The 13,669-nt window shown below is 39.4% G+C and overlaps 1 protein-coding gene across 1 annotated transcript; it reads right to left on the reverse strand.

Annotated features, from left to right (window-relative positions):
* Nucleotides 1–1,362: 1,362 nt before the first annotated feature.
* On the reverse strand, nt 1,363–2,346 carry OR5C1 (olfactory receptor family 5 subfamily C member 1). Its single transcript, XM_004463448.2, has one exon. It carries the CDS (start codon nt 2,344–2,346, stop codon nt 1,363–1,365), a length of 984 nt encoding a protein of 327 aa, XP_004463505.1.
* Between the last annotated feature and the right edge of the window lie 11,323 nt (nt 2,347–13,669).

Raw genomic sequence — 13,669 nt, forward strand, 5'->3', positions numbered from 1 at the left:
GTGAACTCAGAGTGGATGTAAGTCTTAAGAGCATTGGGTCTGCAGGGTCCAGTGTGACCTAAGGCTTGAAGCACTCTGGTTACCATCTCCCAAGAGGTCCACATTATGCATTTTCTCTCTGAACCCCAACTCTACTTCTGGATGTTGTAATGTTAACACAAACCAGTCATGATATTAACCCTACAAACCACATACTTACTCAAGCATGAATGAAAGTTAAGTCTACCAATAACCAATCTTTACCTTTAGGCTTTAAGCAGCACTAACCATTATAAATAATCTTAAGTCTTATAGTGACCCAAATATGTCAATTTGAAACTTAAAATGCTCTTCTTATCCCTAACTTTCCTTTAGTTCTGATCCTAACCCAAATGCCATAGTAACTAGACAGCAATTTACTCCTATTGCAAACATTATCCATATACCAATGTATCAGAGCTCTAATTCAAACTAACTCTACTCAAATTTAATTTAGCAATAAAAATGAAACCTGTTCAGGCAATCTTAATTAGTCTTGTGCTCTACATTCACCCTACAATATTTCTAATAAGAGCTCAAGTTTACCCAAACTCTAACTCACTCCTAAATTTATCCCAAATCTACTCCTAATTACAATCAACCAAAATCCTAAAATTTATGTAATTTAAATTCAATCCAAAATTTGCCTAATAACTTCTTAATTCTAAATCAAATTCTGGCTCTATCCTAGACCTAACCCTAGTCTTATCCATAGCCTAAATGTTAATCCTAACCCTATTCTAACCATAACCATAATTATGACCCTGTCCTATGCCTGAACTAGTCTAAATGTTGGCATTTTAGGAATGAGCTTATGCATGTCCCGATGCTGTTCTGCCATTTCCTTGAGAGATGGAATCTAGGCTACAAGGGAGGGATGCTTGCCTAATCAGATTCAGTCCCATTCTTTGCCCTGAGTGAGTTCTGAAGGTGCTCTCTGAAGGTCAAAGAGAGCATCAGCAACATCTATGGGTCAAAAGAACTGTAAAAGCGGACACTTGGAGGCAACACAGCTCTCACTTTGCATTTCTGGGGATCAGCCTGATTGTAAGTTCTGGTGGAAAATAAACCTTATGTTACTTCACCTGGTAACACTTAGGAACTTTCATGCTTTGGACACTGGAGAATCTAAGGCAGTTCAGTAGCAACATTAACCTCATCTTGGTTCTGACTCTAGGTCTACCCTTGTTCTACCCAGGTTCCTGCCTCTCTTCTATGCCTCTCTTCTGCCTCTCCCTTCATAGCCCCTTAAACAATGACAAGAGACATTCAAGCCAGAGGCACATTCATCTTTACCCTCAGTGACAGGGACCAGAAAGTGTCCTCATCTCTTCAAAATCCCTCCTAACTGGCCTTTCCAAATCTCTTATTGGTGTCCTGCCATGGACAGGAGAGATGGCTGAAGGTCCTCCTGAGGGCATCCTTGACCTCCTTGTTGCGGAGACTGTAGATGAGTGGGTTGAGAGCTGGAATGACAAGTGTGTAAAACACAGATGCCATCTTGTCAGTGTCCAGGGTATAGCTGGAGCTGGGACGCAGGTACATGAAAATGAGTGTCCCATAGAGCATAGCCACAGCTGTGAGGTGGGAGCCACAGGTAGAAGCTGCTCGCTGACGGCCCTCAGCTGAGCGCATGTGGATCACAGCCCAAGCAATGAAGCCATAAGAGATGGCAATAACTAACACTGTGGCCATCTGGATGAAGCCACAGATGGCAAAGAGGAGGAGTTCATTGAGACTGATGTCATTGCATGCAATGGCCAGCAGTGGAGGGATATCGCAGAAGAAGCTGTTGACCTCGTGGGAGCGGCAGAAGCTCAGACGAAAGGTGAAGGTTGTGTGGACAAAGGCACTCACTGCCCCTCCCAGGCCTGATGCTCCCAGCAAGGCCAGGCACAGACGCCGTGACATGACGGTTGTATAGAGAAGAGGGTTTCCAATGGCCACGTAGCGGTCATAGGCCATGGCTGCCAACAGGCAACACTCAGCATCAGCCAGCCCTGCAAAGACAAACATCTGCAGGGCACAGGCTGCATAAGGGATGGTGGCATGGGGCAGCAGCAGGTCCACTAGCATCTTAGGGCCAATGGCTGAAGAATAGCAAGCATCCAGCAGGGAGAGGTTGGCCAGAAAGAAGTACATGGGTGTGTGGAGCCGGGTATCCATGCTGATCAACAGTACCATGCCCACATTTCCCAGAAGGCTCACCAGGTAGATGGGCAGGAAGATCAGGAAGAGGGTTATGCGCAGATCCCAGCGATCAGTGATGCCCAGGAGGATGAATTCAGCAGGGGCCACCCTGGACCAGGTGAGGTTCTCTTGGGTCATCCTGCTAGGCAGAGACTGAGGAGAGAAAAGCAAGAGGGAGATGAAAGAAAGGTCATGACCTTGAATGGAGGAGATAGCACTTTATACTGGGAGTCACAAAATGTGCCACAAAATTGTTGAGTGACCTTAGACAAGTAATTAACTTCTCAAAACCTTAGTTTGTAACTCTGCAAAGTGACTAAAATTTATTTTTCATGAAGGGAGGAGTATTGTCTGTTGTTCTCTTTTGTATCCATATTACTGAGGATGTTGCCTGGCACAAAGTAGGTGCTCAATAAGTATTTGCTGAATGAATAAATGATGAGGTCTAGTCAGGGAATAAAAGCTCCATTACTGTTCATGTATTCTTTTTCAGATTCTCAGGGAAGGAAAGGTACTCAGTACAACAGGCAGAAAGAGTCTCTCTGATCCAAGTGTTTAACTAGCTATGAGTCTTGATATTTGCTGGGAGGACATGCTCTCATTGTAGTAAGACCTGGAAATTGAGAATGCATCAGGGGCCTGGTATCTTGGAGAGACAGCATGGAGTGGAAAGAAAGGAGCATTTGAATGTATATCTGGGGTGGATAGTTCACCACTTTGAGCTCAAATTTTTTTATCAGTATAAAGTGAATAAAAAGCTTGTAGGTTTTTCCCCCAGGGATTCAATGAGATAATGCAAATAAAGCATCCCAAACAGGACCTGGCCAAAATAGGAACTTAACGAAGTTCTAATGAATTAAATTTAACTAGATGCCCTGCCTGAAAACTGGAAGGAAGTAGTTCTAAGGCAATCAAAAGTTCCAGAAAATGCAACGTTGCTTCATACTTCTGTACCCTTGCACTTATTCTGCTACCTAGAAGCTTTTCTTCTTTCTGTGTGTGAAGAAAGCTGCCTCCAATATGAAGCATTCCCTGATTTACCCAAAGAAAATTTAACTTCTTCCTTGTTTGTGCTCTGCTCTACTGGAGCATATATTAATCATGATACTTGGCCATTCTAATGAAATTATTTTTTATGGGTCTCCCTCTTCTTCAACAAACATTTTTTAAGTGTTACTATGTGCTAAGAATGGCCCTGAAATTTGTTTTCTAGCTACAGGGTCTGGTATATTATCAGTGCTCAATAAATGTTAATATGAAACAAAGACTATGGACATAAGTACTGCACAGACTTGGTTTTGAGTCCAGCTTCCACCACTTTCTAGTGTGTAACTTGGGACAAGTCACTTCACCTCTTTCAACCTCAGTTTTCTCATTGTAAAGTAGAGATCCTATTATTTGCATTGGAGGGTTTCAGAGGTTATAGCTGTGTAGCATAGGACCTGGAGTAGAGTAAATGCTCTTTCCCCTTCCTTTAAGAGAAACTTAGATGTTTTGGATCTACCTGTGCCAGGTGAGGATGATGGTCTTTCTGCGAAGCATAACTTGGATGAGAAAAAGTTTGATGATACTGCATGTTGGTGAGGTTGTGCTGGTGGGAATCTAAATTGGGACATTTGAAGGGCAATTTGACAGTTAACTACCCCGAACTTTACATACTCCAGTAATTCCAATTCTTGGTTTTTACCTTTGAAAACTCCCATATAAGCACAGCAGGAGACATGCACAATGGTGTACACTTCCGGACTGTTTGTAATAGCCCAACATTAGTCAGCCTAAATGCTTATCAATAGGCTCATGGTAGTTAAAAATGAATGCACTTACCTGATACATATCAATATGGAGAAACCTCAAAAACTCATCGAGATAAAATTTAATTTGCAGAAAAAGTACAGACTGTTAAAAAATACAAAACAATAACATGTTTTCTATGTATATATATGTATACAAAATATACTGCTGGTGCTCCAATAAGAAAGGGGGCATCAAGGCATCTCATTTCATCACCTTTGCCACTTCCCCATATCCAGAACTGATCCTTTTATTTTTTTAAGATTCAGCTCAGATGTCATCTTTTATAAGAAGCCTTGTATGAACACCCCACTCCCCAAAATCTCATGCTGGAATCTCACTCACTGGGCTCTCTGTATCACAGCTCTACTCCATTGTCATGTAATTATCTGAGTGTCTCCCTTCACCTAACCAAGCATCCTGAGGTCTGGGACCTTCCTAATTCATTTGTATCTCAGGGATACTGAATTTTAGGTATCTTCCCTTTTTCCTTGTTGGGGTCACTTATGGAAATTAGCCAGCCTCTAGGGATAAAGAAAACCATGGGATTCCAGTGCCACTCAATTGCATGTTCTCCATGAATGAAGTCAGCTGGCTGGCTGAAGTTCTGCATCCAGAACCCAGTTGGTGGCCAACTGCTTATGTGTTTGATCCCTCCACATGGAAAGCAAACACTACTCACCTTCACAAAGTGAGGGGCTGAGCAGCTTTGAGAGCCTTTCCATTTCTCCATCTGTAAGCCTGGGTCAATGAGACTTCAGGGCTTTTGAGATGTTTTGAAATTTTTGTATGCAAGAACCCCAAACTTCAGTTTAGTGGGCATTATGGAGTGTGTGTGTGTAAAAACATAAAGTTAAATCTCTATTGAATTCTATCTTTTGCCTTCTACCCATAAGGAGTAATCCTGATATTCTGAGTTTGGGGTGTATAGCTCAGTGTGGGGTTTGCCACAGAGATTGGAGGACTCAGGTTTCCATAAGGAACAGCTTCTGAGTTTGTTCTTAGGTGCTAATCAACAGTAGAAAGGAACTGGAAGACTGTAGGTTCCTGAGCTTTCAGACTTCTGGCTCCATTTACACTAAAATGGATTGTATTATTTTTTAAAGATTTGTTTATCCCCGCCCCCCCCCCCCATTGTCTGCTCTCTGTGTTCATTCACTGTACGTTCTTCTGTGTCTGCTTGTCTTCTCTTTAAGTGACAGCAGGAACTGATCCTGGGACCTTCTGGAGTGGGAGAGAGGTGCTCAACCTCTTGTACCACCTCAGCTCCCTGGTCTACTGCATCTCTTATTGTCTCTCCTCTGTGTCTCTTTTTGTTGTGTCATCTTGCTGTGCCAGCTCTCCACATGGCTCGACGCTCCATGTGGGCCAGCTTGTCATGTGGGCCAACTTGCCTTCACCAGGAGGCCCTGGAATCGAAGCCTGGACCTCCATGTGGTAGATGGGAGCCCAATTGCTTGAGCCACATCTGCTTCCCTGTATTGTCTTTTATAATCTTTCTAACATCCCTATTTTTGTCTGAATCCTACCTTCATCATTCAGTCTCTGGGCTTAACACCTTTGAGTGCTATCTATCTATCTATCTATCTATCTATCTATCTATCTATCTATCTATCTATCTATCTACCTATCTATCATTATCATCATCTCTCTAGCTCTCTATTCTATCTCTAACAATCTAATATTATCATCTATCAACTTACCTATTTATCTATCTTTAATTATCTATTCAACAAGTATTTATTATCCCTACTATGTGAGAGGCACCATAGGAGCACAAGGGATATAGATGTGAATATGGGTACTCTGAACTTTCAGGCTGGTGGGAGGGAGCTCTGAATAAAATAATTTCGTATATAAAATAACAAACTGATGTACATGTGATCTGGAGAGAAGAGGAACACATTTTTGTCTTTATCTCTCTTTTTACCCAGTTTATGGGGTGGTTTATGACTGCTCCATGCATTTTACATGCATGATCTCATTTAATATTCATCATACCACTCCAAGCATACCAAAATCCCTCAAGTGGGGTTAATCACATTCACAATGTTGTAATACCCTCACCACCTTCTATTACTAAAATTTTCCTGATTCCCCAAACAGAAAACCTACACTCATTAGGCATGAATTCTCCATTCCCCTGCTCTCCACCCCTGGCAACTGTACTTTACTTTTTGTATTTATGAGCTTGCATAATCTCCAATATTTTCTTTGTAGTTACCATGGAGCTTAAATTTAACATGTAAATTTATAAATACCTCATTTGCTTTGATACCAACTTAACTTCAACAGTATACACAAATTACATTCCTATCCCCTCTGTCCCCCCACTTTTATGTTGTTCTTGTTAAAAATTATATGTTTATATGTTGTAAGCTGCAAACCACTGATTTATCATGTCATTTTATGCATTTGCCTTTTAGATCCTGTAAAAAGTAAAAAGTGGAGTTACAAACCAGAAATACAATAGCCTGGCATTTCTATTTACCCTTGTTACCTTTACCAGAGATTTTTATTTTTTCATATGGCTTCACTCTATTATCTGTTGTCCTTTCCTTTCAACCTGCAGAACTTTCTTTAGCATTTCTTGTAGGACTGTTCTACTGGTGATTAACTTAACTCCCTCAGCTTTCATTTATCTGGATGTCTTAATCTCCCACTCATTTTTTTTTTTTTTTTTTAGGTACTGGGACTGGGGATTGAATCCAGGACCCTGTATGTAGGAGACTGGCACATAACCACTGAGCCACCTTGGCTCCCCTGAGTTGGCTCCCTTGTCTGTTGCTCATTGTTTGCTCACAGTTCACTTGTTTTTCTTTAGGCGGCATGAGGAACCAAACCTTTCATTTGGGAGGTGGGTGCTCAACTACTTGAGCCACATCCGTTCCGTCCTCCTCATTTTTTTAAATCCCCCCCTTGTGGCTTTTTGTGTGCTGTCTTGCTCTCTGTGTCTGTTCTCTGTGTGTTCTCCTGTGTCTGTATTTATTTATTTTTATTTCCCCTCCTCCCTTGCAGCTTGCTTGCTCTCTGCTCTCTGTGTCCATTCGCTGGGTGCTCTTCTGTGTTTTTTTTTTTTTTTTCTTGTTTCCCTTTTTTGTTGCTCATCTTGCTGAGTTGGCTCTCCATGGCGCTTGCGGTTGTGCAGCTTTCCACAGTGTGTGGGGAGCCTGCTTTCCCAAGGAGGCCCGGATGCGAACCCAGGGCCTCCCATATGGTAGACAGGAACCCAACTGATTGAGACACAGCTGCTTCCCATCCCCCTCACTTTTGAAAGATAGTTTTTCCATGCATTGAAGTCTCAGAAGTTTTTTGCTTTCAGCACTTTAAAAATATCATCCCACTGCTTTCTTGCCTTCATGTTTTTTATTGAGAAATTAGCACTTAGTCTTTTTTTTAGCTTTATTTTATTTATTTCTACCCCCCTCACTGTTTGCAGTCACTGCCTGCTCTCTGTGTCTGTTCATTGTGTGCTCTCTTTGTTTCCTCATCTTCTTTTTTGGAGACCCCAGGACCTACCATGTGGGATGGAGGTGCCCAGTCACTTGAGATACCTCTGCTCCCTGCGTGTTGTGTCTCTCATGTGTTTCTTTATTGTGTCTCCTCGTTGCATCATCTTGTTGTATCAGCTCACCATGCCAGCCTGTTGCATCAGATCAATGTCTTGCTCATCTTTAAGAGGCACTGGGAACCAAACCTGGGACCTCCCATATGGTAGGTGGGTGCCCAACTGCTTGAGCCAAATCTGCTTCCTGCATTTAATCTCATTGAGGATCCTTTGTACATGACATGTTGCTTCTCTCTGTGACTTACAGAATTCTCTATCTTTGGCATTCAACATTTTAATTATTACGTAATCTAGTTGGGTTTATCCTGTTTGGAGTTCATTGAGCATTTTGGATATTTTTATTCATGTTTTTTGTTTAATTAGGGAACTTTTCAGTCATTGTCTCATTGAATGTTCTCTCTGCCTCTTCTTTCTTCTCCTTCTGAGGTTACCACAATGTATGTATTGGTACACTTGATGTTGTCCACAGGTTCCTCAGGCTTTGTTCACTTTTCTTTCTTCTTTCTTCTTTCTGCTTCCTAGATTGTATAATTTCAATGGTCTTATTTCCAGGTTCACTGATTCTTTATTCTGCCGGTTCTAATCTGTTGTTGAGCTCCTTTAGGGGAAATTTTAATTTCTGTTCTTGTGATCTTCAGCTCTGTTTGATACCTTTTCATAATTTCTACCTCTCAATTGATTTTTTTTTGTGTTCATCTATTATTTTCCAGATCTCCTTCAGTTCTTTGTCCATGTTTTCCTTGAGCTCTTTAAGCATCTTTAGAACCATTTTTAAAAAGTCTTTGTCTCATGTATACCAGATCTGGTACTCCCCGCCAATGGGTTCTAATGTCATAATCTTTTCCTTTGCTGGGGTCATCGCTTCCTGTTTCTTTTGTTGAAACCTGGACATTTTGATAATTTAATGTGTTATTGTTGGAACATAGATGCTGAGACACCTGGTCCTTAAGTTTGCATCCAGTTAGTGTTACAACAGAGCTTTCCTTGAATGTCAGGAGCTAAAAAAAAAAAAAAAAAAAAAGAAAAGGAAGGGAAAAAAGAGGAAACACTTTTCCCAGTCTTTGCAGATTAACCCATGTGAGTGCTGTCCTTCCAAGCTTATCAATACAATGAGTTTAGAGAATAGTTAAAGGCCAAAATTTTGGGGCCTCCCTGATCCTTTCTGTACATGTGTTTTGTTTTGGGCATGTGCCTGTGGCCCTCAGAATTTCCCTATCTTCATGGGTATGATTGTTCCCTATTTCCTAGGAAACAGTTTCTCCATGGTCTAGGCACTGAACTGTATGCACAACAGCCAGCAATCCCTTGCCTCAGGCAGTCACAACTTGACATGCTATCCCATAGTGTTCTGTACCTATGGGCTGCTTTCTACAGATAGGACAAGCTCTGGGATGATGAACCTGTGGTAAGTTTTCTGGTTTTGTCCCTCAAGCCTCCATCAGACAGTTGGGCCAGACCTACATTATATGCTCTCAGTATGTACACAAGGGTTACTCTGCTCCCTCCAGAACTGGGACCAGGGACCCACACTCAGAGTGTAGGCTGGTTCTGTGCCAAGCTGGTGAAGGATGGGAGAGGCACCAGTCAGGGTGCCAGGAAATCCTACTGCTTTTAAGTTGCCCTTTTCTTGATTAGATGCTTGCTACATTATTGCAATCTTTTAACTGTTTTATGGAGCTTTGAGGAATATGTGTCTGTCAGTTCTAGCTGGTTTGTTCAAAGTTTCTGCAGGAGGATGGGTCCTGAAGCTTTTGCCTCCACCATCTTGGTCAGGTTCCTGTGGGTTTTCTCATGCTGCATCTTCTTAAAAGCTAGTCTAAACTTTTTTTTTTTGAGGTACTGGGGATCAAACCCAGGACCTTGTACCTGGGAAGCAGGTGCTCAACCACTGAGCTACATCCACTCCCCAAAGAGAGTTGGTTTTTTTGTTTGTTTTTTTCTTAGGAGGTACTGAGGATTGAACCAGGCACTCAACCACTTAAGCTACATCCACTCTCCTAGTCTAAACATTTTACTCCTACTATACATCAGTCCAAACTTCTGAGTCAAGGGTCTCCACAAAACATTTTCTAATATTGTTTCTTCTATACAATCCTTCTGCTCTAGTACAGTCTTCTCATTATTCAGTCCTCTTGAGAACCTGCCTCCAATACCAGGCCTGCTCATTCCTACCTTTTGTACCTCTTTTGAAATTATTTCCCATGTCTGAAATTCTTTTCTTTTTTCTTCTCCTATTCAAGTCCTAGTTATCCTTTAATGCCCAATTTAATTTTTGTTTTCTTTTTTTTTTCAAATTCTACTCCTCTATTTATTGATTTTTAAAAAAATATTACATTAAAAAAAATGAGGTCCCCATTCACCCCCACTGCCCAATTTTTGTTTTCTTGATGAATCTATTGTCAGCCATTACAATCTACGTTGACTGTAATGTTGAGGGACTTGTGATGTTTTCTGTCACAGAATAATTAGGTTTTGTACATTCCCTTTCACAAAAGATAAAAACTCTTCAAAAGAATTAGATTCTGCAATGAACATATGCTTCCATCAGATGGGCGTGATAGAACACAGGATATGTAGGGAGTATGTAAAAGAAGGTTGATGCTATGCTCCCATCCTGTGACCTAGCAGATATTGCTAATTGGTCATGCTACTCATTCTCACTGAACACAAACTAGCCTTAGGCTCCTTTTTATCTAAGTACTTGTGGAAGTCATTGCCTGAGGGTTGGGGCTGGTAGGAGAGATAAATCATATCTGCTGTCATTTGGTTAGGCACCTGCCTTTTACTAAGAGTCAGTCTCTACTTTTTCAACCCTGAATTTCTCATAGGCTTCATAAATGAAAAAGATCTTTAGAAATTAAATTTAAATGTCAATGATTAAATTTAAGAATGAGATTTTAGAGGTTACTGTTTTCCCTTTTGTTTTCTTTTGTTATATATTTACTTTTTAAAAAACTGTAATACTACACTGTATAAAATTCAAAATGTTTCAAAAGGTATTCAACAAAAAGAACGTGTCCCTCTTACCTTGTCTCCTTGTCTTCTATTTCTGCTCCCTGGAGGGTACTACTGCCACCAGTTTCTTGAGTATCTTTCCAGAGATATTTCATGAATATACAGACATATAAGAAAATATAATTAAAACAAGCTTATATGTTAGCATATAGTGCACTTTTCTGCATCTTGCTTTTTTTCTATTTAATAATCATTCTAAAAGGGTAAAAAGAGTTTTTAAGGCTGCATATTCCATCCTACGGATTCACCACACCATCTCCTACAATGGATATTTAAGTTGTTGTAAGTCTTCTGCCATTACAGTCAACATTTAAAAGTATTATAACATGCTATTTTGTATGTGTACAAAAATATCTACTGGATAATTTCCTAGAAGTGGAAATGTTAGTCTAAAGAGTATTTGCAATTTATTTGATAGATTTTATCAAATTGCTAATTTTTGATGCTGTATCAATTTATACACTAACTAGCAATGCATAAGAGAACATGTTTTTTTAACACTCTCCACAATACTGTTTTCGAACTTTTTGATTTTTGCTAAACTAATAAGTAAAAGTATCTCCTTGTAGTTTTAAAAATTGTGCATATATACAACTCAAAATATTCCATTTTAACCACTTTCAAGTGTGTAACTCAGTGGTATTAATTATGTTCAAAATATTGTCAACATCCAATTCAAACATCAAACAGAAACTGCACCAATTAAGCAACAACTCCCCATTCCCCTCATCCCCTCCTACCCCTGTGGGCTACTGCCTTTATGAATATGGCTTATTCTAGGTATTTAATGTAAGCAACAGTGTACAATATTTGTCTTTTTGTGTTTGGCTTATTTCAGTTTACATTTCTTTTATTGTGAGAATGAGCATCTTTTCATAAACTTAAGAATAATTTGTATTTCTTTTTCTGTGAATCTCTGTTCATATTTTCCCATTTTTTTCTGTTGAATTTTTTAGTCTTTGTTCTTACTTTAAGAGTTCTTTATGTATTGTGGATATTAGTACTTTGTGGTATAAATTATATATATATATATATTTCCATTTTGACATTATACTTTTTACCTTGTGGTTCTCTTTCTCTATAAAATACATTTTTGTTTCATGTGATTCAGTTTATGAATTTTTATTTTATAGATTTTTGGTTTCATGTTATACATAAAAGCCCCTATTCCATTCTAAGATTATAAAAATTATTCTTCCACATTTTTCTTCTCTGGTTTCATTTTTATGATTAATGTTTGGTTCATCTGGAATTTATTTTGGTGAAAGTTGTAAGGTGAGGATCCAACCTAAGTTTTTTTCCAGAGGGCTTACTAGTTATTCCTACCCAATTTACTGAGCAATCGTTTTCTAAGGAAAAGAAGTTTCAGCAGGGTTCTGGGACCTGGTCACGGCCATTTAGGAATGAAGTGTGGAGCTGTGATCACATTCAAGGAGGACTCTAAAACTATTTCTAGCTGCTCAGGGATAGGCTATGCACATTTAACTTTACAAAGGTCTAGATTGGTTTACTCTGGAAAGAAACCTGGGCCCTTCAATGCACAGCCTCTCTTGGGGAATTCTTTTAAGGGGCTTATGTAGAATATTTACAGAGGTGTACAAATATATGTATGCAAGATTATCCATGGCAGTATTTTTGTAATACTGAAAAAATGTGAAGAATCCACCAATATGGGATTAATAATGTATAGCATATATCCATAAATTATGAATAAGTAAATTATGGTGTAATTATGCTATAGAATATTATGCAGCAGTTTAAAAGAATAAGGTAGAACATCTTAATATGAGAAGATGTCAAAGGTATAGTTTTAAGTGCAAACAGGTTGCAGAAGTGATTATAGTATGATTTAAAGTTTATAGAAATACATACACACATACATAAATGTATGTGTGTGTCTATTTGTGTGTGTGTATGAAGAGAGAGAAAGAGAGAGAAAGAGAGAGAGAGAGAGAGGGAGGGAGAGAGACATCCACCAAATTCTTAATAGTGGTGATCTCTAAGAGTGGGGTTATATGTGACTTTTCTGTGTTTTATCATCATAAGATATTTACATTTTTGTAACCATATTCCACTTTATTATAATAAAAACAAATAATGATAATGAAGGAGTTAAATATACTCTGTTTCTATGTTCTTTTCAAAGCTGTGATTCTTTTGTAATAATAAAATTGGTAATAATAACATTTTAATAGCAGTGTACAGTTTACAAGTTACTTTTGAATTTATATTAGCACATTTGACATGCACGAAGACCTGGTAAGGAAATAACACATATCTTCATTTTTCAAAAGTGAAGAAATAGAGGCTCTGAGAGGGAAACAGTTTGCTTCAGGGCACATAGCAGTTAAGAAGTTAAATCAGAGCTTGAACCCCATTTTACTGAATCCAGACTATGTGCTCTCTCTACACTCACTATTGTCGGTAGGCAGGAAAGTACAACTTGCGGATCCATTGGATCATTAACAGGTGGCTGCCACCATTCCCTCTCCACATTTGTTAGGAATCCTTGGCATGGGAATTTTACTGGAGAACTTGATTAAATATTCTCCCACATTTTTATTCTAGCACTTTCAAGGTTTCATTTTTTATGATTAAACATTTGTTGTCTTGATTTTATTTTGGTGCAAGTTGTAAATCAAGGATTCAATTAATTAACCCTCCTCCCCCCCCAATTAAAGCAGAAGGTAGCTCTTGACGAAAACTGTGAGGAGTTTTCTCCTCTGGGCTAGGCTACACGAGGGTAGAGGTAGTGTCTCATTCACTGTTACTACACTCTGCTTGGCCGTGTCTGGAGCATAGTAGATACTCAGTAAATTCTTGTGGAATATTCAAAGCATTTCCCTTGTGTTGTTTCTGGAGCTGGCTGAAGTCTATTATTCACCCCATTCTGCAACAATGGGATTTCAGGCCACACCTTCAATTAGGGTGACCAACTCTCCCAGTTTGTCTTGGACTGTCCTAGTTTTAAACCTGAAAGTCCTGTATCCCAGGATGCTCTTCAGGCCAGACAAATGAGGATGATTGGTCACCCTCCTACAGATAACTCTTTCCCTAGAAACAACTTCTCTAACTTAAGAAAGGCTT

The sequence above is a fragment of the Dasypus novemcinctus genome, chromosome 8 (genome assembly GCF_030445035.2).
Source record: "Dasypus novemcinctus isolate mDasNov1 chromosome 8, mDasNov1.1.hap2, whole genome shotgun sequence".
Lineage (NCBI taxonomy): Eukaryota > Metazoa > Chordata > Mammalia > Cingulata > Dasypodidae > Dasypus > Dasypus novemcinctus.